The following is a 26,269-nucleotide window of genomic DNA, read 5'->3' as shown; positions in this document are numbered from 1 at the left end:
ACTGTCAGCATGAACACAAAGTGCAGCCGTTGCCAGTTCCAAGTCAGATGGTGGATTATCGTATCAATAACACGCATGCCGAACGAGCAGCTGGGCCTGGGCTGAAACAGCTGGAGAAAAGTGACTCACAGCGATTGCAATGTGCACACCTGGTCACTCTGATCTCATCGGGACAACGGGGCTCAGTTTGATGCGTGAGAGTCATGCAAGCCCCGGAAGAGTTTAACAAGCCAATAAAACCCAGGGGTCTCGTCCTCTACTCACTTACTCCTGATTTACATCTGTGGGCTCAATCCTGCAAGGCGCTGAGCACTTCAGCCCCGAGCCAGCAAAGCTCCACTTTAAGCTAGTCCCAAGAACACAGGGTGAGTCAGTGGTAGAGGAACAAGAGACAGAATTTCAGACCCCCCCAGGGCCCTAAACTAACCAGCAGACACCATTCCCTCCCTGACTGAGATCCTGTTTGGTACATTTCTGTTCAGGGAAAAGCAATGCCTTGCTAAGCATTTCACAGTCAAGACCAATAATGTCTCTAGCTAGTGATGTGTCCAGCAAAGAGCCCCTTGTGATGCATTCCAGCACTGGCGCAAAAAGACTTGCAATGGCTGAGCGTCAAGGAGGACTCAGCACGAGAGGAAACTGATGAGGGGCCAGGAGTAGGGTTTGCCTGTTTTCTGAATAAGAGAGTTAGAAGATGGCCAGAGAGATGAGCAGGTTTTGAAGAGAGGTAGGAGCTAGTAAGGCTAATCAAGATGGCTGGGGGCGCTCCCACCCAGTGACAGAGAGACAAGCCAGAAATCAGTGGAAAGATTCCCACAAACATTTGTGGGCATCGGTCAGGTCTGTATAAGCAGCTAAGGCCTGGGTGGAGGAAGAAAACCACTGGCATGCAAAGCAAGTCTCCGTTTACGACAAAGCAAAACTGAAACATCGGTAAAGACGAGGACCATTTTTTACACATATTATTCTTCTGCCTCGATACAGTCCAACCAGCCAGAAAGAGCCAAATTCTTCTTACTGGTCAGACAGGGAGAAAAACAACATGGCAAAGGGTTACCAAACCTAAACCTAAACCTAATAACGAGGGCCACATTTTCCTTTCAGAGCCATTAATCTTCACCTGATACTTTGTTTAGTTGGGACACACGGAACTCTGATAGAAACCAATAACAGAAGCTCCAAGCTAGGCCTAGCCAGGATCACTCAGTGGTTAGGGCACTAGCCTGGAAGTTAGAGACTCAGATTCAAGTTCTGCTCTGCCACAGGTTTCCTCTGTGACCTTGGGACTGTCACCTAACCTCTCTGTACCTCAGTACCCCAACTGTACAATAGCACTTCCCTATTACCAGGGTAGATAACTATATTAAAGATTGTGAGGTGCTCAGATGCTATGGGAATTGGTACCGTATAGGTACCTAAGATATGTGCAGAACAATTATAGTTACTTAGAGCTGCAACTTTTTCAGCAAACAAGCTAGTTTGGGAGTAATTCTGGGGTGAGTCTGGAGTATATCTGAACCACGTTCCATGCACACCCAGTGTGAGTTTGGCATGAACCTGGGCTTGTGTTTAGAGTAGATTCCAGGAAAAAAAATTACACAATTTATTAGACGATTTTTGCCTTTTTTTCCCCCTTCTTGTTTCTGAATTGTCCACAAGCAGGTTGCAAGTTCTTATTTGCAAAATAATTTCTGGGATTCTCCCAAATGCCCATGGGCGCTAGGTGCATTTGAAAATACCACCCTCTGCAAACTGTCCTTGGCATGGAGTGGATTTGTGAAAGGTCTTTGAAGCTGAGAACCATGTGGGCAGTTAATTATTACTATTTAATAATATCAGAAATTCAAAATGCAACTGGCTTCGATTGGATGGATGTGATTGTTTCTGTTCCCCCGTGTGATGAAGGGAAATCATAGGATCGGTTTACTAGTATGAAACACTCATGATTAGCAACTGAGGATTTGCTCCTGGAACCATTCTGCAAGATTTGTTTACATTTTTTAATTTCCATGGACAATCCTGCTAGTAAACTTGGTTGCTAGGATATTCACGGAAAGTGAACACCAAATGGTGTGCGGACACAGCTGAAGAACTGACTTAAATTTCCAAATGAAAGTTCACACAGCAATTATTCTGCAATGTTGTTTTTATTATGGACCCGGACTTCACTGTCTTTAGCCAGTTTAATTTGGAACAACCAACTCAGAATTTCACCAAAAACCCACACTCACTCCAAATTTGGAACCCTTCCAGAGGCTAGAAAATGTTTAAATAATCTTTTTTTCAAGTTTTAAATTCAATACGATCAAAAGCACCACTATTACCAGAAAGGCTGTTCACACGGAACATTCAGCATGGCCAGAAGCGGGAAATAGCAGAAATCTCATGTGAAATCTTGTGTTTCTGAGAAGTCCAATTTAGTTTTGTGAACTCAAGGAATCCAGACAATTCAGAAAAGATGCACAGAGATATCCATTCTTTAAGTTGCCTACCAAACCCTAGATCTGTAGAGATTTACCCAGCATCATTATTAGCAGGATGGTGAAGGTGATGGCGGGCGGAGTAGAAGGGTTGGTTGCTGGTGTTTTTTGTTAGGTTTTTTTGGTCCCACAAGTGGATATAGTGTTTAGTTCTAATAAGGGAAGGGCTGGGATACCTTCCCCTGCATTATCATGAGATCTGAGTAAATAATGCGCTCACACCAAAAAAAAAAAACTGTCTTTTGTTCAAACCAAATTTGCACTGAATGTGTTTACTTTCTGCAGCTATTCTAATCAACAAGTTTACTGCCAGGAGTGTTCACTGAAACCACAAATTGTAAGTGAATGTTGCAAAATTTCATAGATTTTAAGGCCAAAGAGACTCCTAGATCTTCTAGTCTGACCTCCTTTGTGACACAGGCCATAGAATTTCATCCAGTTACTCCTGTATTAAGCCCATTAATTTATGTTTAACAAAAGCAACTTTTCCAGAGAGACAGCCAGTCTTGATTTGAAGACTTAAGCGATGGAGATTCCTCCACTGCCCTTGGTAGTTTGTTAATCACCCTCCCTGTTAACCTTTTGTGCCTTATTTCTAATTTGAATTTGTCTGGCTTTAATTTCCCAGCCATTGGTTCTTGTTCCACCTTTCTCCCCTAGATTAAAGCGCCCAGAGATATTCATAGAAAGCAAATTTCAAATTCAAAATGATAAGTATTTGCAAGGGAAAACTGATTCTAAGAGTAACACTCATTCTGTCAGGGAACAGAAAAGTAGCACGTGACCTCTTTGCCAGATTGAAGCAGTCTCAGTTCAAAATTTGAGCTATGGAATACTTGAATCACTAGACACATCAGACTGTTCACCAACAAACCATAAGCTCAGTACCTCACATAAGAAAATCATCATCGTCATTTACAGGGAGTGTGAGACAGAAAATAGTAGCGGTGATCACAACTAGCCATTATCAGGTTTCTGTATGCTTTCCAGCAGAGGCGAGTCTTGAATAGTGCTTAATTTGTAATGAAAGAAGTGCTGGGGCTCAGGCAATTAGGTGCCGGGGTTCACACAAATTTTTACTTTCATAACTGACGTGGCAAGCCCAGAGGTGCTGGGGCTATGAACTGCCAAGCCTAAAGGTGCCGGGGCTCAGCCCTGGCACAAATTAAGCACTAGTCTTGAAGGACAAGGTAGTAGCTTGATGTATTTGGACTGAGCGTTTTTTGTACTGGTGCTGGAGAAAACATGAAAGTACTTGTCGGGGAAGCGGCGCGATCCAGGCTGGCACGGTTAATGGAGCTAAGACAATAGCTGACGGGATCAGGCCCTACATTACACAAACAATACACAGCAATGAAGAGAAAAGGGGATCTTGTGCCTACCGTACTGCAATGGCACTTGGGATCCAGGGTCAGCTCCCATCTGTGCCACAGCTTCCCTGTCTGACCTTGGGCAAGTCATTTAATCTCTCTGAGCCTCGGTTCCCTACTATGTACAATGGGATAACAATGCTCTCGTTGTCTCTCTTAGCTATTTCAATGGTGATCTCTTCAAGGTAAGGACAGTCTCTTACTGGCTGCTTGTACAGCACGCAGCACAATGGGGCCTTGATCTCAGCTGGGGCCCCTAGGCGCTACAGACCATAACAATGCCATCTCTCACATAAAGCACCCAGCCCAGCAGATCTCAAGATGGTGCAGTTTTCCTTCTTAGCAACTTTGTGTCTGTATCTTGCAACATCTCTGCTCTCCCCAGTTCACGGAGCCTCTCTCTGTCTCTCTCTCACACACACATGAGTTCTGGATCAAACCGTTGCTGTCCTGTTCCCCAGCAGTGATTCACTCCCAAAGAATTTGTTTTCCATTTTTTTCCCCACATGCTTTGTCTTGTTCTATCATGACATAATGCCTTCCTGGTGCCCCCTGGGCGCCTGACCTCACCCAGCACAGCAGCCTTCTGCGCACATCCAAAAGGAAAAGAAAAATATCCCATGCTAGGAAAACGACTCTCCCGGTTTGCTGGAGGCAGCAATGGGAGGCTGATGTTCATTGATCTGCTGAAGGGTAATCAGATGACAAGATTCAGGGTACAAGCTGATCACCACAAAGATCAGGAAGAAATTCCACCCCCTCCCCCCGCTCATCAATTTCACAATGCATTTCACAATAGCAAAGTACCACATCCTCTTTCCCTGCACAAAGATCAAGGACGCAGGCTTTGCAAAGTGGGCCAAAGAGAACATTTATGGAGCTGCAGTGTAGACCATTCATGCCATCTCCCAGCCCCCTGTACACAGAAGTGTTTAGCCCATGTTGTCAAGGTTGCATTAGTCATTCCTTAACCACGTGAGACCTAATGGAGCACAGCTGCATAAGACCTTGGAAATTGCCATCATGCTAGCTCAGTGGGCTTCTTTGCTCACCTTTTGGGGTGTGAGGGAGGATTTGCAACGATGTTGGCATATGAGCTGGCAGTTAGTTTGTTTGCTTTCCCGGCAAACCCTAGTTTTCCTAAAGAACAATGCCCGTGTGGCTCCGAGATTTACGATTTTCTAAAATGCCCCAGTCTCATTTATTTGCCACCACTTCCTAGATGGTAGAGGTGATCGAATTACTACGTGTGAATAAATGGTCTCATGCCCAGCCAGGTTTTCCATACCCTCATCTGTGAATTGCTCCTGAGCAGATCCTGAGTTTGTTCTTCCCCAAGCTTCATCAAATAGTTTGGACAAACAACTTTCAGTCTGCAGGGAGTTTGTGAACTGTTCTCAAATTATTTGTCCTCAAATTATTTGCTGCAAATCACTTTCTCAGCTCCGGCTGTAAGTTAAAAGGAAATGGGCTTATTTCTAGCTAAGCAATAACGATCAAGAAACTGGAAAGTAATGACTAGCTGAGAGTAACTGAGGGCCAGAGGAGCCTGTGTCACTAATAACACCAATAATAATACGGAGGTCAGCATCATTATCCCCATTTTACAGATGGGGAAACTGAGGCACAGGGCATGACTGGAACATGCCCAAAGTCACCCAGCAGGCCAGTAGTAAGTATACAACTCAAGCACCCTGGCTCCCGGTCCAGTGCTACATCAACTGGGCCATACTGAGACAGGCCTTATCAACTTTTCCTAAGCACAAAGGACAAAACATCTTCCTCTAGATTACCCTTACTAGAAGTAAAAGAAAGAGCAAAGAAGGAAGGAATACTAAGTCTCCAGGACAGAGAGCACACAGTGGGCCATTCTGTAACATTCTGCATTTGCAATGAAACACAAAATGGCCGCTGTCCCACAGCCACCCCTACATCAGCTACAGGGACTCCTTTCCTCTTGAAGATGTAGTGCACAGGAAATATAATGGTGACCTCTCCTTTCAGTTACCCAGCTATATAAATATAATCAACCTGAGCCATACAATTTGTATCTGAATTTCAAAACCCCTTCAAAGGTTTGGATCCAGGTTTGGGTTCCGTCCATTGTACAGAAAGGAGCCAACTAGGCTCACAGTTTGGGGGCACTTGGATGTTGGGTTTAGATTTGGCTGACTCTGAATCTATTCCTTTCTCCAAGTTCTCACAGGAGAGGTGCCCACAATCAGCTCTTTCCTTGACCATTGCAATGGAGAAGTTAAGGACTGGAGGAGAGCCATGGAGACCGTACTACCCTCTGACCCCTAGCAATGGGCCCTGCAGCCAGTGTGAGGGAAGCTACATATTGTACCTGTTCTGTGGATAAACAGAGACCTTCAGTGATCTACTATCTCTCTCCTACCCTCACGCTATCTAGATTAATTCCATACAAAAATCTCTGATAAAAGGACACTAAGGTTGCACAGTTAAGCAATTGAAAGTCACAAAAAGCACATGTAACCTTATTTTGGCTCCCTTTGTGCTTGTGCATTACAGTACACCCTTCACTTGCATGGTCTCATACTATTTCTCCAACAGTACAGTGCAATAGCAGGCCCTTCTTTTCTACAATCTGCATTTTATTTTGCTGCTACTTATTTTAAAGGAAATAAGGAAGAAAACCAACCAACCCCATAGCAGGAACCCTGCAATAGCACTGTGAACCCTATTCTGCCACCTCACAAAGCTCCCTGGAAGCTCAGTTACTACGTCCCTAAGATTTCAACAATGAAGTCTTCCTACATGCATGTTCATTAAAACCCTTGCGTATGGGGGTGTTCTTAAGTGAGCTATGGATGAATTGTTGGATAATCCACGGAAGTAGCCCCACACACCTTCACAGTTCTCCATCCCTGAAGTACACAAATGCAGTCCTTGGCCCAGTGCCTCAGTGAGGGACTGTTCAACAGGGAGGAGGTGAAGATGAAGTCAATGGAGCGACTTATATGCACCCGCTGAGGATCTGGTGCTTAGTGTTTTGCTAAACGTCCCCTGGAAATGGAACTCTGTGTCCTAACGTTGACTTTTCAAAGGGAGACTGTAGCAAGTCCCTACAAGTATTTGAGAGCCAGAGACACCATTTTTGCTAACTTTGCATAAGGATTTGTGGCTTGGGAATAATTTGTCCCAAGCTGTGACTTTGGCACTGGGTTTACACATAAAAAGCAGCAGCTCTCCCGCCTGAATGAGATGAGAATCCCAATGTCAGCTGTCCAGAATGCAGAATCATAATGGTTATAACGTTCTGTTCAGGCCTCCAGCCATAAAAGGGCAAGGCCGTTATAAAGATCCTTAAGAAAATATCTCAGGTTTCATTGGGGGGGGAAAGCAGGTTGGGGTGTCACAAGGCAACTGCAGCCATTTCTAAAATGTCAGATCCCAAACATAAGAGCAAGGGCTTGCCTTCACTGCAGAGTTAACTGGAGTTAAAACTCAAGCAGGGCCCCTAACTTGAGTCCTGTCCCCACACACACACCCTGAACTTGAGTGCAGTGGTACTTCTAACGGAGTTGGCTGGCATTCGGCTAAAACTGGACTCAGCACAATCTGTCACAACTGCTGCGTAATGTGGAGGCAGGCTAATGCCACTCAAACACCGCTAGTCCTCCAGCGCCATCCCACAATTCCCTCTGTGCATCCAGAAAGGACAGACAAGTTCTCCCACAATTCACTGGGAAATCATTCACAAGTTTACCACAATGCAAAGAACCATGGGATAGCGTCTTAGCATCACACCCAAATAGGGTGACCCGATAGCAAGTGTGAAAAATCAGGACACGGGGTGGGGGGCGATAGGCGCCTATATAAGACAAAGCCCCGAAGAGAGGGACTGTCCCTATGAAATTGAGACATCTGGTCACCCTACACCCAAGTGAGGGCAGCGCCAGTGGGGATGCTGCAGCTGGGGAGTTATTTCATAGTGTAGCCGTTCTCACTCAAGAGGAGTAACTCGGGTGTAGATAGCTCGAGTTAACTGCAGTGAAGACAGACCACAGGAAACACCTCAGAAAGCAGCATGAGCTCCCCTGCTCCACACCCGTCCCTTTCCATCATGGCATTTGTTCTTTGAGGTTGGCAGGGAAGATCATGGCAGGTGAATCAATGACCCCCTTACAACTCTCACAGCTTTCTTTGACTAAGACCTCGGCCTCTTGCTAGGCTGGGATGTTTGCCATTCTCCATCCCTATAATCTACCCAAGAGCCAAACTTCCTTTGGGAATCGTTTCTCTGGTGGGGAAGCAGAAACACAGAGGTTGTGTCGAGAAGCAGACATTGAATTGCCTCACCATGGCTCACGTCAGACTTTACAGAGGCTGGAGTATATAACATTGTGACACAGTAAATTACTCAGGATGTGCTTAACTGTGCAACAAAAAAACTCTTTGGGAGAATAACCACATCATCTCCTGGGGTGTACTTAATAGGTGAATCACAAATGATTAGATATAGAATAAAGAGGCAACACTCAACTACCCAGCTATAATCCCATCAAGGAGTTCTGGTGATGTCATAAATCAGGGAAGCAAATTTCCAATTGCCAGAAAATCACAGAATGAATTATTACCTTTAATTCAGCACGTTTAGTCAATATATTTTTTTAATTTTGTCCTCTCCCCTCTAACTTTTTTTTTTTTTTACATGCTTTCCCAGCTCTTCCACTATTCACCTCTCATGCCCTTCCCCGCCACAGACTCTGAAACACCTCTTACATGACTGATGTAACTATAATTGGTGCGGATTGTGGAAATCGTCCCTCAGTTAAGGGCCTGATTCTGTTGCCACTCTGAGCACAAAGCAACTACACAAACTGGACTCAATTCTGCAACCGCTACTAACAGGAACAGTTTCATGGCTGCAGAATCAAGCTTCTGAATACTAAGGAATGAAACATGCAAACTTTGCACTCATTGATCAGCATTTACTTACATTAGCAGGCCCATTGAAAGCAACTGGTGTGAGTAAAGCTTACACAAATTAGCCATCAAATAATATTTCCCTCACAAAATGCAATCAATCATTTCACATATCATTAAATAGGACAAAATACACTGCCTAGTATTAGAAACTCAGAGCAGAAGGCAGAAAGCTGATGTTCATTAAGACACTCTGGCAAATACCTTAGATGGAACATTTTGATTTTGTAATTGATTTCAAAATCTAGTGTTGAGAGAAATGTTTTCACTGTGTTTTTTAATAACATTCAATAAAACCCCTTTTAAATTAAAAAGTTGGAAACTTTTGCTGAAGTTTTGAAAATACAAACATAGCAGGAGAACTAGGAAGTGAAACTGATTATAATCATTTGCTCAGTGCAGGACAGGCACACTTTATTACAGGACTCTCTGCAGGCAGAGAACATGCTGTTTTATTCAGCTACATAACAAAGGCGGGGGGGGGGGAAGAGGGGAGAAGAGATAGGACAAAACACACAGCAAATAAACAGGAAATAAGGGTGGGGTGATGCGTGGCTCCAACCTATTATACTCTGAGTAACTCAGTTAACACCTTGATTACCACTTCACTACAAATCAAGAAGTGAAATTGATTATAAACAGAAAAGTCGAGTTTTACTCCCCAAAGTATGGGCAGGATTCAAAAATAACAAGCCAAGCTCCAGAAGACAATGAGATTTAAAAATAATAATAATAATACATTGTGGAATCTTTTTCTTTGCCTTCTTGAGGCTTTAGGTTGAACTTGGGTCATGTTTTCTAGCTTTTCTCTTCAACCATGAGAGCGAGAAACTTGATTTAAAAGAAAGGAAAGCTGTGATTCAAATGGAGAGAAGTAAATCAGACTTTGATTGTTTTTTTCAATTTGAATGATCTAAGTCCTGCCCTACAACCTTTATTCACGTGAGCAATTGTTACTCATGCAAGACCCAGTTAAGTCAATTGGACCCCTCACCTGAACAATGATTACTCACATGAATAAAGGTGGTAGGCTTTGTGGTTATTGTAACAGAGGTAATGAATGTATTTAAAATAATTTTGATCTAAACCTAATACAGTGAAAAGGTTCCAGAGGGGTAGCCGTGTTAGTCTGTATACAGCAAAAACAAAAGCTTATGCCTGCAGAAATTAAATTTGTTAGTCTTTAAAGTGCTACAGGACTCTCGATTTTACAGTGAAAAGGATTTTCCCCATTAACTTCAAAAGGAGAAAGATTGGACCCTGAATTTCTGTTTTGACAGCATTCCTTTGGGGATGCCCACTTACATAAAAGAGTTAAGTGCATTGACCAGTCCGCTTTGTTTACATGGTCTGTAACCTGTTGATGTAAATTCTGTAAGAGTTCCATTTGCCTGCTGATTACATAGAACAGGAAAAATACTGACAGCTGGTAGTTCTAGTATCTAGTCAGTCTAAAGTCCCTGACTGTTTTCTCCTATTTTTTGTCCCTCCCAAGTCCACAATCTCCACATCGCTTGGGAAAGAACGCTGTGTTTTGAGAATGAAAGAGCTAGTTGTTGCTAAAATCAGAAATGCTAAAATAAACCTTCACAAAGAAAGAGCTTTAATGGGATCTCTGGATGGATCTTTGCCCCTTATCTTGCATCTGCTGTCTCTGCATATCAGGCAGGCTCTCATTCATCTTTGGAGAGATTTGATGTTTCATATTGGTGATAGAATATTACATCTGGGCAGAAATCAATGTTCTGTCTCCTTTTCGAAAGCACCTAGTTTTAAGGGGGTGTGTACACAAATAATAGGACCTAGTGGCTTCAATGGGAGTTGGGCACCTTAAACTTTTGTGAATCTCACCCCATTTGTCTATCATGCCATTGATCTGAGAATCTCAAACAGCTTCACAAACATCCCTTCCTTCGCGCAACAGCCCTGTGCAGGAAAGCATTGGCCTAACTTCATACAGCAGGTAAAGTGATGAAAACAGGAGTGGAAGATCAAGTTAAACGAAGAAAAGGGGAAGAGGAGAGCTGTCCGAGAGCACCCTTTTACCCCAGGTATGAAGAGGATTGTGAGCAGAGAGCTGTGTTCCTATCTGCTCCCCTTATTTTAGTCCTCATTTTCATACAAGTGAACAAAGGTACAGAGAGATTACGTGATTTGCTGACATAATACAGCAAGACATGGGAAAAACCAGGACTCCTGACTCCCAGTCCTGTGCTTTAACCACTAGCCCACAGTCACATCCTAATCTAACCTCTTAGCCTGGGGAAGGCCCTCTCAGTCCTTAGCCAATTAAAAGGACTGTAATGAAATAAGATGCAAGGCAGTTGTACATAGACTGGGTAGAATTGGTCAAGGAATTCTTTTTCCCCACCAAAAAAAATTCAATGAACAGATATTTGTTCATGTTTGTTGTCATATTTCTTCAAAATGTTATAGATTTTCATTTTTTAAGGGAAAAAAAAACAATTAAAATGTTTTTTAAAAAGATTCAGTCAAAAAAAAATGTCGATCGGTTCTAAACCCTGGATCCCAGCACCACTCAGATTCAGGACCTCTAGGGATCCCACCCTGGAGAAACCATCCCACCTCCATTAGGGTGTTCTGCTAAGAAAGGATGCAAAGGACAGTCAAAGATAACTAATGATGGTTTTTGGCACAAGAGAACTGTCCTAATGTAGTGGAGAGGGAAGAGGAGACAGGAGCTGTGGCTGGTTATCTGTAATGGGAGGAGTCGCCCCCCTGTGGAATGGAAGTCAATGCTGCTGTCGAAAATAACACACGTCCACCTCAGCATTTCGCAGGAGACTAATGAAAAACCAACAGTTTAAACTGAACATTGGTTGTGTTTTGTCTTCTGTTGTCAGAAAGAACTTGGCCTTGAAAATCTTTCCAGTTCAGTTGCAGATGTGGGTCAGATAGCTATAAATTAAATCAGCTTTTATTCTTTTTGAGTGATTTTCAGAGTTGCTGAGCATTTGCAACTCCATCTCAAGTCAGTGAGAATGACAGGCACCCAGCAACCCTGAAAATCAGCCCTTTACTATGCTGACAATATTCTCCTGATATACATTAGGATTAAAGTAACTATTTTTTTCAGATTCTATACACTATTAGAACTGATAAAAAAAATTGAATGAAACATTTACCCATGGAAAATGCTGCTTCATTGAAATTAAAATTGTCTGTGGGAACAGATCAAATTCAGCAGAGTTTTCTTTTGGGAAAATTTAACCAATATTTTATTTTAGGATGACAAAACCTAAATGAAACATTTGCATTTGGGAATGCTGAAATGTTTCATTTTGATCAAAAATATTTAAGCAAAAATGTTTCACCATTTCTAAATCTAAACTTTCTGTAACTTTTCACTATACAAACAGTTTAAATTCGTTTCCTCCCAATTTGGGACTCAAATATGCATCAAATATTGGAATTCCCCATGGGATGGAAAATCCTTTTTTCCCCCCCCCCCCTCTTTACCCATTACAAAAATTCTGTGAATGATTCTTACTTTTCTTCCTAAGCAAAGTATACAACAGTGAAGTCAAAGTAGACAGACAGAGACAGACAATTTGATTTGTCCTCTAACATTGGGGGGGGAGGGGTTAAACCTTCTTAAAAAATTATAATTGAAGACAAATTTGAAGCAAAAGGCCATTTTGAAACAAAAATCAAAACATTTCAAATAAAAAATGTAGAAACAGATCTTTTTTATTTTGTCAGAATTTGTTTGGTTTTTGACTGAAACAATTTGGCAATTTCATCACAGATTAGAGAAATGTTTCAATCCACTCAAATTTGCATTTTTCAGCAAAAAATAGTTTCAGATGAAAAATTTTGTCCAGCTCTACTTGCAGGTCATAAAACAATGTGTACGGAGACACTGGTAGAAAAACTATAGTTTAGGCAATATTTGTTTTTTCAATTAAAGTGGAGTTTAAGTAATTTTGTTAGGAATGTAAACAAATGTCAGTTGTAGGCATAATTAACCCAATCACTTCTAGGGAGACGATTTCATTTTCTGGATTGTTACAAGTAAATCTTTTTCATTATTTAGAAGTCGGAAGGAGTTAAAAATAAACCCTTTTGAAATATGGTGTCTAACTTGTTTTGATCCTTCTAAATTAAAAAATGGCTTTCATTTTAAACATTACATTTTAAATAGATTTCAATCTACACAAAACCGATCATTGGTTGTTGGGTTGTTTTTTTTTTCAAAATAAAAAGGTTATTTATATTATTCCTCATAACCATTTATTGTTCCACTACAAGATCAGGTGGATATAAAGATTACCCAAGCCAATGGTAATATTTGCAACTTTACACATTAAATCACTGGCATATTGCAACTGTAGCTGTCAGCTCTTAACAGGGAAATATGGATAATCCCCATCAATGCGAAACAATGATAGGTGGCTTGGCTGGGTGGATGGGATATGTATTTGCAGAACAATTGAGTGTTCTGTTTGCCCTCAGCCGGGGGAAGTGTTTCAGGAAGAAGATGCAAAGACCCAGTTAATCCATCACATCTGTTTCTGAAGCTGAATCTCCCATTCTTCTCCTTATTCATCCAGCCCACCGCTGACAAATAGCCCCAGTCCTTCAGAGAAAGGACTTCTCTGTGGGTCCTGGAGAAAGGGTAGCATCTCCCGATCTTCACTTCTTGGTTGGCCTGATTCAACTTTCTCTGAGGTCTTTCCGTTAATTTAACTGGGAGTTGATTCATATTCAAGGGAGATGTGAGGAGAGATTTGCCAAAGCTCTAAAGGTCTCTTCCCCAATGTTTGGTACCTAGGATGAATGCGACAGCCAGATCTGAACTAAATCTAGGAGCTCCAAATCCTCCCTCAGGCCAAGTCTACACTACAAACGTTGGTCGACGCAAATTATGGCAGCATAGAGCTGCCACACTTAGTACATTGCTTGTGCACTTGCATACGTGTTTCCTTGCGTCGGGCACTGCGTATACTCACCAGGAGTGCTTGTGTCGATGCATAGTGTATCCTACCGTACAACTCGCCACCGTTCAGTGCATTGTCTTTTGAGAGGTTTTGGCAATGTTTGGTGGGTCAGAAATGAGTCACGCAGGTGTGCCTGGGAGCACGACGTCAGCTTCCCATCTTGCAATTGTCTCCATCTCATAATGCCATTTATATCACCTAATTTTCACACCTTTTTTTAAAAATCCCATGACTCTGCTCAGCACGCCTCTGCCAAACGCATGGAGCCTGTACAGCTCTGCACTATTGTCATAAGTGTTGCAAACACGAGACGCGCGATCCTCTGGTATTTGCAGAGCTGCACAAAGAAGCAAATCAGCAGGAAAAATGGTGATTTCTTGGAGGACAGATTGCTGTGGCACACAGCGAGAACCAATTCAAGGCTGGGGGTGGTGTTCATAGAGAAGCTGCAGATGGTGGATTGCAGCTTCTGGTTTGAAAAACAAGCACTGACTGGTGGAATCGCATGGTAATGCAGGTTTGGGACGATGAGCAGCAGCTGGAGAACTTTCGGATGCTCAAGACCACATTCCTGGATCTGCGTGCCAAGATTAGCTCAGATGTCTAACACAGCGACACCAAACTGAAAGTGGCACTGACCGTGGAGAAGCGAGTGGTGATCGTACTGTGGAAATTTGCAATGCCAAATTGTTATCTTTTGGCGGCAAATCACTTGGGAGTTGGAAAATCCAGTGTGGGGGCTGTTGTCCTGCACGGGTGCAGGGCCATTAATCATCTCCTGATATGCAGGACTGTGATTCTGAGCAATGTGCAGGACGTAGTGGATGGACTTGCAGTAATGTGGTTCCCGAATGAGAGACAGCATATCCCTGTTTTGGCACCAGCCCACCTTATGCAGAGCACATCAACAGAAAGGGTTACTTTTCTATGGCTATGCAAGAGTCGGTGGATCACACAGGATGCTTCATCAACATCACCATTGGCTGAACAGGGAAGGTGAGTAACTCTCACATCTTTAAGACCAAAGGACTGTTCAGAAAGCTGCAAGAAGGGACTTTCTTCCCCCACCAATGCATTACCACTGGTGATGTTAATGATCCCGGGGGACCCAACCTAGCTCTTGTTCCCTGGTCTCATGAAGCCATACACCGGCCCACATCAACAGCATCAGGGAGAGATTCAGCTGCCAGGTTGGCAAGTGCAAAATGTCAGTCTAATGCACTTTTGGTCGATTGAAGGGATGCTGGAGTTATTGACTAACAAGATTGGATCTCAGTGAAAAAAAATCCCAGTGGTTATAGCTGCCAGCTGTGTCCTGCATAATATCTGCAAAGTAAAGGGGAAAAAGCGGTGGAGGGCAGAGATGGAGTGGCAGAAGTGGAGCAGTTGTCTGCTGATTTTGAACAGGCAGACACAAAGGCTATTAGAAAAGCTCAATGCAAAGCTATACAGCTTAGGGAGGCTTTGAAAGAGCATTTTAACCTTGCGTCACAGTGATGTGTTGTGATATCCCATACTCCACCTGGTCCTGCTGTTTTGGGGCCTGTCAGGAATTCTGTGGCACATGGTGTACATCTATGTATATAATGCTGTCAGTGCCCCCATTCATTTTGTGGTGCTTGCTATACATTTGTAGTTATAACTCTGTTTGTCACTGATTCTGTGAGTTGTGTCATATCGTTCAGTCACCAGCCAATGGGTGCTTTCAGAACTGCTAGCCAGTCTGTTGCATATGTTGAGAACTAAGGAGGATGAATTATGAACTAAGAAAGATGAATTATGTTCCAACTAATATAATTTTATTACATAACAAACCAGTGCAAAGAAAAATATGTGTAATTAAAAAGCAAATACATTAATAACTTAATAAATGAACAGAACATAACTTAACAAGGGGAAGGAACATTCACATTCATTGTACCTACCCATAATTCAACTGTGGTTCTGACAGGTCAGTGTACATGAAGCTGTGAAGCTGGTGTGACATGGTAGAGGCAGGGATGCAGATCCCAATGCCAAGTGAAACGTTGGGTAGGAGGAGGGGATAGGGAGGTGCTGTGATGGAATTCTCCTTGGACTGCAAAGGGAGGCAAGCTGGTGAGTGTTGAATCTGTAGGTTCACAAGAGTCTGCAGCATCTGTGTTTGCTGCTGGAGAAGCCCTGTTATGTCCTGGTGCGTCTCCTTCTCCTTCTCCTGCTGAGAATCCTGGGCCTTTCTCTTGTCCACTCTTTGCTTCCCCGGGCTGTCTGCAATGTTCACCCTCCAGGCTGTGTTCACTGTCTGATGCAGTTGTGGCTTGCAGGATCTCACTGAACATTTCATCCCAAGTCCTCTTCTTTCTCCTCCTCATCTGGCCCAGGCATTCCGCGGGTGCTAAGGGGGGACCTCACAAGGCCGCAATTGCAACAGCTGCCAATAAAACACAACATGGGTGCCGTTGTCAGTGTGGTCACAACAGAAAGCGAAAGTTAGATTCGGAACTCCCTTCCCTTGCTCCCCTACAGTTTTCAACAAGACACACTGATTGACACTTCTGCTTCGGCATGCTTGCCCATGGTGCCATTCCCAGCAGTGTGGAGCAAATTGCTCAGTTGCATGAAACTCTGAGTATTGGGCAACAGCACTGAACACTGGTCTGACTCCTGAGAATAATCAAGGCAGAGAGACAACAGCTGCTGCTGGCGTCCTGAGGCTGCCTGGGCCGGTACACTGTAGCCTGCTTACTGCAATGGTGTCAGCCAAAGTTATCTCTGGTCATTGTGGGAACATGTCCTGCCACAGAGGAAGAAGTAAGGATGCCATCGCTCAAAACCTTTGGGAGAAGGTTGCTGAGTATCTCGAGGGCAGCATTGTCAAGGTTTCTCAGGAGGATTCACTGGACATCCCTGTCTACATAGATAAACTTCTCTGTATGGTCCCACCCTGCTGAATTCCCCAGGGGAATGCAAAGCAAAAAACAATGCTACTTCTCTGTGCTATATTGCTACCTCTTCTTGCATGAGTAAATTAATGAAAAGTCAGTCGCTGTGTCTTGTTAAGTTGCAGGGCACCATCAGTACATTGCTGTAATGGGAAATACAATTCCACACTTACCTGAGTTCTTTCCACTGCATTGGGATCGCCCGTGCTTGACTGCAGGTCCTGGCTTGCTGCATAGCTGGACCCTCTGATCGCATGTCCTTTGTCTTTCTCCTCTTCCTCCTCCATCTCTCTGTTCATGCCAGGGGCCTGTGACTCAGGTTCCTGGGAGGTATCCACAGTGGTGCATGGGATTAGGGTGGGGTCTCTGCCAAGTAAGGTAAAAGTGGCAGGTCTCCAGCTCGGCACCAGATTGACTGTCAGCCTCCCTGGTATCCTGATATGCCTGCCACAGCTCCTTTGCTCTCATGCCGCACAGCTGCTGGTCCCTTCTCCTGTATCCCCTGTGTAATCTTCTCAGAGATGTCCATGCTTCTATGGCTGGTCCGTAGCTGTGCTTGCACAGCCTCCAATCCCAACAGGCCCAGGAGATCCAATATCTCCTGTCTACTCCAGGCCAGAGCATGTCTGGAGAGTGTAACCGGCGTGGTCAGCTGGGCAGTTGCACGCAACAATGGAGAGCTGCTAGGTGTTCTCGCCAAACTGGACAATCAGGAAAAGGCATTTCAAAAACTCACGGGGCTTCAAAGGGGAGAGGGGGACTTCCAGTCTCCATGACCCCTGGGCAGTGGAGTTCACAATGGTGACTAGAGTGGTCAGTGTCAGGCATTGTGGGACAGCTGCTGGAGGACTGTGAGGATCGAGATAAGCAATGCCGTGGCTGCACTAGTCCTGCATAGACCTCAGTACGTTGACCAGAGCTCAATGTCTCTTGGGGAGGTGGCATTTCTCCATTGCCATAATGGGGCACTCACATTGGTGGGAGACAAATTAAAATATAGACACATACACAACTAGATCAACGCAAGGCAGCTTGCGGCCACCTAACTTTGTAGTGTACACCAGGCCTCAGTCAGATTCTAAAATCAGCCAACAGCACAAGCACAGATACACCCAAGACAAGGAGAAAACAGCAGCCCTGGACTCTGGGAAAACTCAGCTGTCCATATCAGCCCAAAATGTCATCCTATCAGCTGCGTTAATTTAACAGCTTCAGAAGAGTTTACTTTGGATACAAGGACAAGAAAACCCAAAGGCTGATTTTCAGTGTTTCCTCAAGTCTCCCCTCCTCTCCTGTCTGGTTTGACTCAGCCAAGCACCTATTTGTATGTGTGTGTGATGATAATATTGAGATGTCAGTCATTTCTGTTTTCTGTGCTTTGAAATCTGCTGATGAGAAATGCAACATAAGAGCTGGTTAATAATAAAATAATCATAATAATAACATTGACTTTGATTTGGTGTGAAAGAGCAGACTAAGGATATCTGAGAGCTGATTTTTGACTTTCGATTGAAAATCAGAATAACAGTGTGAGGAATAAATGTTTGCAGGTTGCTGTTGCTATATTTACCTTCAGTAAAAGAAAAAACTAACATACCCGTGCTAAATGCTTACAGGAGTTTGCCCTTTTGAGCTGCGGAGTACACTGCTCTGCCTTGAGCAATGTCTTGCTGGTATATTACGACCCTTCCACCCTCATTTCTATCCACCCGAGGAATTCAGGGGCATATTTTTATTCCTCAGAAAAAGGAAGGAAGTCCTCGCTTGCATTTGAAATAGGATTTCAGACAGAGCCCTGGAGCTCTTAGACAAACTGAAGGCCTGATCCAAAGGTTGTTGATATTAATAAGATTTTCTCCATGCACTTTGGATCCAGCCTTTAGCGCAGAGCATGCATACAATCCCCAGTGCAATACACGCAACAGGGGATCTTCTAGGGTCTAGTAAAGTCCATCATTTACCATTTCAAATTCGGATCTGATACTTCGGTACTGGGTATGTCCCTGAATGGGAAGAGAACTCTGCTACGTGTCCAGAGAAATGCATTCTCAAGATATCAGAGGAGACCCAGACATGGTACAAAGAATCCAACAAACCTGCGTACAGCTAGAGAGTCAGGGACCATGCAGCAAAGAGACATGTTTCTAACAGGGTGCTTTCGCTAGCAGGGCTTCCAGTTCTGGGCCCCGGCTTCCCACAAACCTGTAAACGCAGGCGACCGGGAGTTAAATACAACAGTCCTTTATAGAGTAGCAAAGCGCCTGGAAATAGTGTTTAAATGAAGGTTTCTTCTGGCAGTGATTTGAGTTTATGCTACAAGGCTGTCAGGCATAAAAACCTTTAATTTCTGGCATGGGGTGGGGAGGATGAGATCACCATGTTCACTCGCAGTTCTTAGTGTTTTTTAAAAGCCGGAGGGGAAGGTTTTCGGGAAAGTCTAAGGGATTTCGGAGCATTAGCTTTTAGGCTGGCCTTGTGCTCCTAAATCCCTTAGTGAGCTTGAAAATCTACCCTCGATTCTTCGTTCCTCCGGCACCCCGAATGGACTTCAGGGCTATCTCCCAAAGAGCCTTACTCACAGGAGTAAGGGTTGCTCAGAAAGGCGCCCCACGGAAGTCGCTGGTCTGCAGGATCGGGCCCTCCGTGGGACTTCAGTTTGTTTTAGAGACGATCGCGTTTCACCCAAAACTCCGGATGAGTAACGAGAGGTAAAGAACAAACCCAGATGGACTCAAGGGCCGGTGCCTTTATTCAGATGCGGCCACATTTAAATCAAATTCGAGGTTTCTTTTTTAAAACAATTCCCTGCTCTGTGTTCCTGGGCTGGATAAAATCTGAGCAGAGCCCGAATTCGTTTTAGCCTGGTGGATTCACATTTTGTCTTTGGCTGAGTCTGAGCGAACCCTTCTATGGCTTCAAACCGCATAATTTCACGAAAAAAACCCGACAGAAGCTAAGTAGATTTTTTTGGGACCACGTATGCATTATGTTACTAACACTAGTACACTGCATTATGTTACCAGCACTAGCACACTGCATTATGTTACCCGAGTACACATAAAAATATTCAAAAACAAAGTGGGTCTAGTTTTTTTTTTAAATACCAACAACAATAGCAAACGAAATGACCACTGAAAAGGTAGTAGTAGATTTGGTAAGAAATGACATTGTTAAATATGGAAGTGATTGAGGCCGTTGGATGGATAGATAGATGGATAGATAGATAGACAGATAGAACTTGTTGTTACTCTGTTTCGTGTGGAAACGCTTTCCGATTAAATAACAAAGCCTAACTGCTATTCCAAATGGAAGAAGAAGAAAAAGAAAAAAAAAAAAAAAAACCTCCTGGCGCAGATCACCGGAGCTAAGATCTGGAGCGCCCGGAGATACAGAGATACAGCGATACTAGACTTTTAAAAACTCCAGCCACTTTTAGCGGGGCTGGCTGGAGGCTGTTCTGTCTAATCCCTGCTCGCTTCGGAAATGTGTGGACGCGGGCTGGAGGAGGAAACGCAATCCTTACCCAAACAGTCTTTTAACCTCCAGTCCTTTCTGCCCCGTGAGCGCTTTGTAGGAGCCTGTCACCTAAGCCTTATTAATGACCCTGGTTTACTTCATCTGAAACCGGGCTCCTGGCAAACAGACAAGCCTGTTGCAGCCAAGCCGAACCGATTTCGAAAAGCGTTTGGTCCCACTGTAAATTCGCTTCGAGTTTATATTTCGTGCGCGTAGAAATCACTACGGCGCCGCTGTATGAATTATTTTTTGGGTCCTTGAGATTGAATTAAACACGCCCCGATTTCCACTTCTTTCTTTACAGTAAATGAGAAGTAAAGCGGAGTACAAAGAACGCCAGTTTGATGTAGATGTTTTTAGCGAGAGAGGCTATAAACGAGATCTGCTGGCAAATCCTGTCGGGTTAGGAAACTTGGGAACCGAAAGAGCTGCAAATCGGGGGTAGTGCTGGTTCTTTAGGACAAACAAGGATCAGAATGATACCTGCATTTTATATTATGTGTTTAGTATTTACTGGAAGCTGGATTGGGGAATTGTTCCAATAATCCCTGAGATAGATTAACACCGTTCTTTTCTATGCCTTCTGCGCCGTAATACACGCGGACGCCACTGTTTCTCCCCTCCAGATCACTCAGGATTGTCCGTTCATCCACAGTGACCTACGGGCCCCGATTTTGTCAGGGGCTGGGTCCCTTCAATGCGGGATGGGTGGATGTCAACCATCGCATTCACTGCGCGACAGCTACAGTGAGAGAGATCCGGGTCACGGGCAACTTCGTGGACCGTGTTTGTAAACCGCTCTGCCCCATCCCTCTCTTTTCTCCAGTCGGGAGGGAGCCCTGGGAAGCTGTTCTGTCCACATCTGTAATATTTTCCACCCGCTGGGTCTATTTGCTGCTGTGTTAGTTCTCCACCCTTCAGTAAAAATTTAACGACTGCAGTGATCTCACAGAGCCATGCACGTGTTTGATAAGAACGGGCTGCGCTTGTTGGGAAACAGGTCTATAAAATGCAATCCCCCGGCAAATAACTCCCCTATTTGTGCTTGGCTGTTGTTCATTGCCTCCCCGGGCAGGACGGTGAGGCAGATACACGGGGACTTCGCTCCAGGTTACATGCTTTGTTTACAGCGTTCTTTGGTGGTGTTAATGTAACTAGCCCTGACAGCGTTGGCGAAGTGGTATAGATACATTCAAAGAAACTCTGACTCCCCCTCCAAACAAAGTCTCCAGCCACAAATATTCCCCCAGGGCCTCGTTTTTCACTGAAGTCACTGGGAATTTTAGCCCAGCCTTCAATAAAAGCAGGACTGACTTTTAATAATAATTGCTCGTGGAAATGTCCGCTGGGGAATCAGTGATGAGCTGGGTCCTTATAATAGGCGGCGGGGGGTTTAAAAATGGATGGGTGCTTTGAAATCTGCAGGAATGGTCTCTGTATCGCCCACCCCTGTGAATTCCTCCCGTCCCGCTGTGGTAAGGATTTAGTACATCTGGGAGATGCGTTTGTCTGGACAGGAGAGTTTCTCGCCAGGGTGGACCTTGGTATTTTAACGTGCGCCGCGCTGGTTTGATCCCTTTGATCAGAAATGTTAAGAAAAAAAAATCTGGAGCTAGCCGAGAGGCGAATGACAGATGCGCTACAAAAGCGGGCTGCCTCGCACTTCAAACCAGACCGTAGAGGATCTCTTCCCCTGGGGCTGCATCGCACTCTGACAATTTACCAGAGGAACGTAATGCCCACCGCAGATCTGAGTCCTGTGTAATGCAGCGTTTATCACATAGCGCACTCCTGCTGGATGGAAGCACTAAACGGAATCTGGTTCCCCCCTCCGCTTTCTTTGCAAGGCTGCCGTCTAAAAACACAAGCCCTGCTCCCTGGGGCATTTATTTATTTATTTGCGAATGTAAAATACCTTCCAGTTCCCTATTCGGCCTGATTTGGGTGAAGTCATTTCACCCAGGGTGTCAGTCCGAGAGAGACTCGGTTACGGCTCGCGCGATGATTAATCTCTTGCCTTTGAACCCTTTCTTCACGACCTAATCGATTTCTCCTGCCATTGCTCAGATTTGTTTCCGCGCCTCGGTCCGGGGAAGAACAGCACGATCCCCCCTTCAGCCTAGTGTTTCTAATTGGCTTCGAGTCTGCCTTTTTATGGCTACACGTGTTTCTAACAACGCTCTGATTAGGACAAGCTGCTTTCGCTAATTTGGAGTTGGAGAATGGGGAAGGCAGAGGGGGTTCTTGGAGGTCAGATCCCCCCGAGGATTCACCAGCCCAGGGAAGGCTCTCTGCACACACTGCATGGTGCTGCTAAGGCCAGATAACCAGCTCACCCCAGCACCTTCGTCTCTCTCCTGCGCCACAGATTTCCGACACCCGGAGCACTCACAGAAGCACCAAGAAGCACCTGAAAGGCGACCTGGGGATGGACCAGGATGATTTCCAGGTGCAACGACTGAGCAAAGATTACGCACGTGTGTGGGGCGGGGGGGAGGGAGATCTTGGACTGGGCTGTCTGAGGAGTTTTTCAGGAAAAGCAAGCCACGCGCAACTACCAATTAGGAAGCTGATTAACTGTGAGCGGAGGTATAATAACGTCTGATCGGCGCAATGAGAGAGACGATTTCAACTCCCCCAACCAAACACAAAAACGCCACCGCTCCCCATTAAAGTGAAAGGGATCCAGGGGAAAACGTAACTCGCAAACGGTGTAAAGCCTCCCGTAAATCAGAAATCAACCTAGCTCATTCACACCGATAGCAACGTTTAAAAACAAAATACAAAGGGGCTGGAGGGTCCCGATGGAAAAGTTGCGCGCTCGCACAGATGGTTCGGGGGAGGCACGTTTGAGGTCTCTGGTGTGTTTCACTCGCTCTCTGCCACCTGGAAATGAATTGGGGGAGAGTTTGGCTCAAAGGGGGTAAAGCCGAAAGCCCTCACCGCGTCGCCGATTCGAAGAGGGTGTTTGAAAATGTCCCGGGGGTGCCCAGGAGGAAAGCTGCGCCCGGGAAATGAGCACTCCGGCGCCGCGGCGTATCGGAGCAGTACAGGCCAGCCCCGGGTCAGTCCGTGCGTGCGTGCGTGCATGGTTTACTCCCAAATATTGCCACGACTCACCCCCCCTCCCCGCAGCCTGCCTGAGCAAGGAGACAGCTGCAGACCGAGAAGAGGTCGGTAGGATCGTGGGCAGATATTCTGAATGGGGAAAAGCTCCTGTCTACTGGAGACAAAACCCCACAACCTGAGGTTGGCTGGAGGGCTAGATCCATAGCGTGCGCGCCGTGAGAAGGCCGGTGGCTGTTGCAGCCCTGTGTCCTCATGGGTTGGGGTTTTAATACTCTTCTTGTTTCCAATTTTGTACATCCCTCACCTGCCTTTTTTTTTGCCTTTTGTCCTTTACTAGCAAACCCGCTCCGAAGCCAACCCGGCCTGTTTGGGTCGCAGGCTCCCCCAGAAGCCTCCGGAGTGGGGTGCAGAAGTGTCCCCTTCCCCGACAGCCACAGCCCGATTTCCTGCCCAATCCACACCTCCCCCTGGCCCTGAAGCCTCGTCACAACCCGCTAGCTCGCCTGGCCACACGCGGCACTGATCTCCCTTTGGCTTGCCCCGGTTCTGTCCGGCTCGCCCGAGCTGCACTGAACCCGTGTGTGTCAGACTCTGAAACCCTTCCCTCTTTGGGCTTCCAGCTCTCTTTGCAACGCCTGTTTGCCGCCAAGGGTTTAAAAAATTAAGATACTTCGGCCTGTATTGAAAGCGCCAGGGATATCGTTTAGCCCCAGTTCCTTCTCCGAGCGCCATCCACAGTGTCGGCAGGTGAGCCGGGAGAAAGGTTTGGAAATCACCGCTCGCATAAAATAAAATGAAGAACGCTGGGCAACAGGGGAGAAGAAATCCAGGTCTCCCAAGTTAATGGGGCATCTGCTTTTTCAGCCATTTACTAAGTCAAGGGGAAAGGATTTAAAAAGAGCGAGAGAATGTACGAGGACAGCCTGGTTTCGTTAATTTAGGGTGGAAGGAAAGGAACAATCGCTTCCTCTCGAGCAAAGAGACATTAAGATGAAGAAACAACAGCGAAGCGAAGCACCCTACCCGAGCCAAGTCTGCTCGGTTCTTCCTTTAAATTTCCAATCAAGTGTCGATAGACATTGGGACCCTCAAATGTAACTTTTAGTGAGTGAGAAAGAGAGAGGACAGGGAAGGATGGATGGGCTTTATTTTTCTGGTGTGATCGCCAGTTTTAGCGCTGTATTTGTGGGCGGTTGTGTTTGCGTTTCGGTGGATGGGGGGAAGGTATCTGCGACCAGGCATCCAAGGACCTATTTCCAAATCCAATAGATTTATTAAAACCCTCCAATAAGGTTTTTATTTTACAGTTCCATGGACAAGTCGTCTTAATTAAAGACTGATTCGGATTGAATCCGCGCTCTGATTACCGAGCCTCCCCTGAAATCACCCCCTTTCCAAGGCAGCCATCACCCGGGATTTAAAGTTGTTAGGAAACCCTGGCGTGCTGCTTTGGATGCTGGTTGCACGGCGTTGTGTGTCTGCGCTCGCTCCTTAGGTACCTACACACCCCTTCTGTGCTATTAACAACTGTGCGGGCCGGTGAACTTTTCAGCACTTCTCCACACAGCCTCTCTTGGCAGATGCACCAATTCCCTAGTCAGCCTCCCCGCCCGGCAGACACGACGCCGTCGCCTGATCTGCTCGGATCCCACGGGGAAGCCATTCCCCCCACCACAACCGCCACCAGACATGAGTGCCGGGCCGCGCCTCTGCCTGATCCAGCAATAACATGCTCCCTGCCAGCCGGACAGCTCCACGCCGTTCACACACACCCGCAGATCTCAGACCTGCAACCCCGCTGTCTCCAGGCTCGGCGGAAAGCTCTACTTCCAGGACAAGGCCAGCCCGCTTCAAGCCCCGTCCTCCCTCCCCCCAAATAACGCCCCCTCCGATAAACCGGCGCCTTCCCCGGCGGCAGGAGACCGCTCGGTTGGTCGGTGTGTTTGGGACAGCGCCGTTATGCAGCTCCCCCGCACCCCAATTAGCTGGGTCACAGTCTGTCCCCTGAGCGCTACCGATCTGCGCCCCGTCTTTGCGCACCGGCGGCGGGGGGATCCAGCTCTCACTTACTGTCCTGCTGCGGGGTGTCGCTGCCGCTGGTTAGCCCGGGGGATTCCAGCAAGCTCCGGCCGGCTTCCCCTACGCTCTCATCGGCCTGAGCCGCCACCATGTCCCCGGCTTCCTCCAGATCCAACAGGTGACTGACGGAGAAGTTCTTTTTGGCCTGCAAGTTGTCCAGGCTGCCGGGGCTCTCCAAGCGGGTGGCCAGGACGGCCTGCCTCTCCATGATGTGGGCATAGCTGGAAGTCATGGCTTTCCCCCCAAGTCTTAAAGGGAAAGTGCAGGCAAAAGAGGAGGGCGAAAGAGAGAAGGGGGGGGGGAATAAAAGGGACCCTCCCAAAATATCAGACGCTTCCTTCGGCAGGTTCCAGAGGGACAATCCACCCTCACTCTGCCCAGATCGCCTCCAGTTCTCACGCCAAAGTGTCCCGGCCAGAAAGAGGGACAGATAAAGAAGGGGGAGAGAGAGAAGGAGGGAGGGGAGAGGAATCTAAATGTCTTTCAGGAGAAGCGGCGTATTTCCAGGCAGGCACCGAGCCTCTTACGGTGTCCCAGCTTTAAACCATCTCCAAGAGAGCGCAGTTCCCCCCTTTCGCGCTCCTGGTGAGTCTCAGGAGTGACTGAGGTTTCAGGCGGGGTGGGGTGGGTGCTGATGTCTTGCAGATGTACTCGCGAGTATTAACTCTCACGGAAGGGAGGACGAAGGTTTTCAGGAGTCCAAGAGAGGGTTTCTCTCTCTCCCTTTTCCCCCTCCCCCCCCCCATCCGCCCCCGTCTCGCTCTCAGCTGCTCTCCACCTCCTCCCCCCCCCCCCTTCTCCTCTCAGCTGGATCCAGCAGCTCTCTGGCACTTCAAAAGGCCCAGCCTGGCACACGGGGGAGACTTTGCAGGGAATACACGAAAATTGGAGACCCAGGGGAGGGCGGCTTGAGACTTAATAGG

At 46.0% G+C, this 26,269-nt stretch overlaps 1 protein-coding gene and 1 long non-coding RNA gene across 3 annotated transcripts in view; one reads left to right on the top strand and one right to left on the bottom strand.

Moving 5' to 3' along the window:
* The window catches only part of PRRX1 (paired related homeobox 1), a 77,221-nt gene extending 51,179 nt beyond the window's left edge, over positions 1–26,042 (bottom strand). For both annotated transcript variants that reach the window (XM_067532527.1, XM_067532529.1), the window contains exon 1: positions 25,338–26,042. In XM_067532527.1, the coding sequence (XP_067388628.1) occupies positions 25,338–25,578 (241 nt within the window). In that variant the 5' untranslated portion in view covers positions 25,579–26,042. The remainder of the gene's footprint in view (positions 1–25,337) is intronic.
* LOC137142976 (uncharacterized) lies at positions 23,281–24,826 on the top strand. Its single transcript, XR_010917064.1, has 2 exons — positions 23,281–24,014; positions 24,575–24,826. It is a non-coding gene; the product is annotated as an uncharacterized lncRNA (long non-coding RNA).
* Positions 26,043–26,269: the final 227 nt, after the last annotated feature.

Source organism: Emydura macquarii, unplaced genomic scaffold (genome assembly GCF_026122565.2).
Source record: "Emydura macquarii macquarii isolate MOO-44397 ecotype Brisbane River unplaced genomic scaffold, CSIRO-AGI_Emac_v2 contig_3287, whole genome shotgun sequence".
Classification (NCBI taxonomy): domain Eukaryota; kingdom Metazoa; phylum Chordata; order Testudines; family Chelidae; genus Emydura; species Emydura macquarii.
This window is presented reverse-complemented; position numbering and strand designations above follow the sequence as displayed.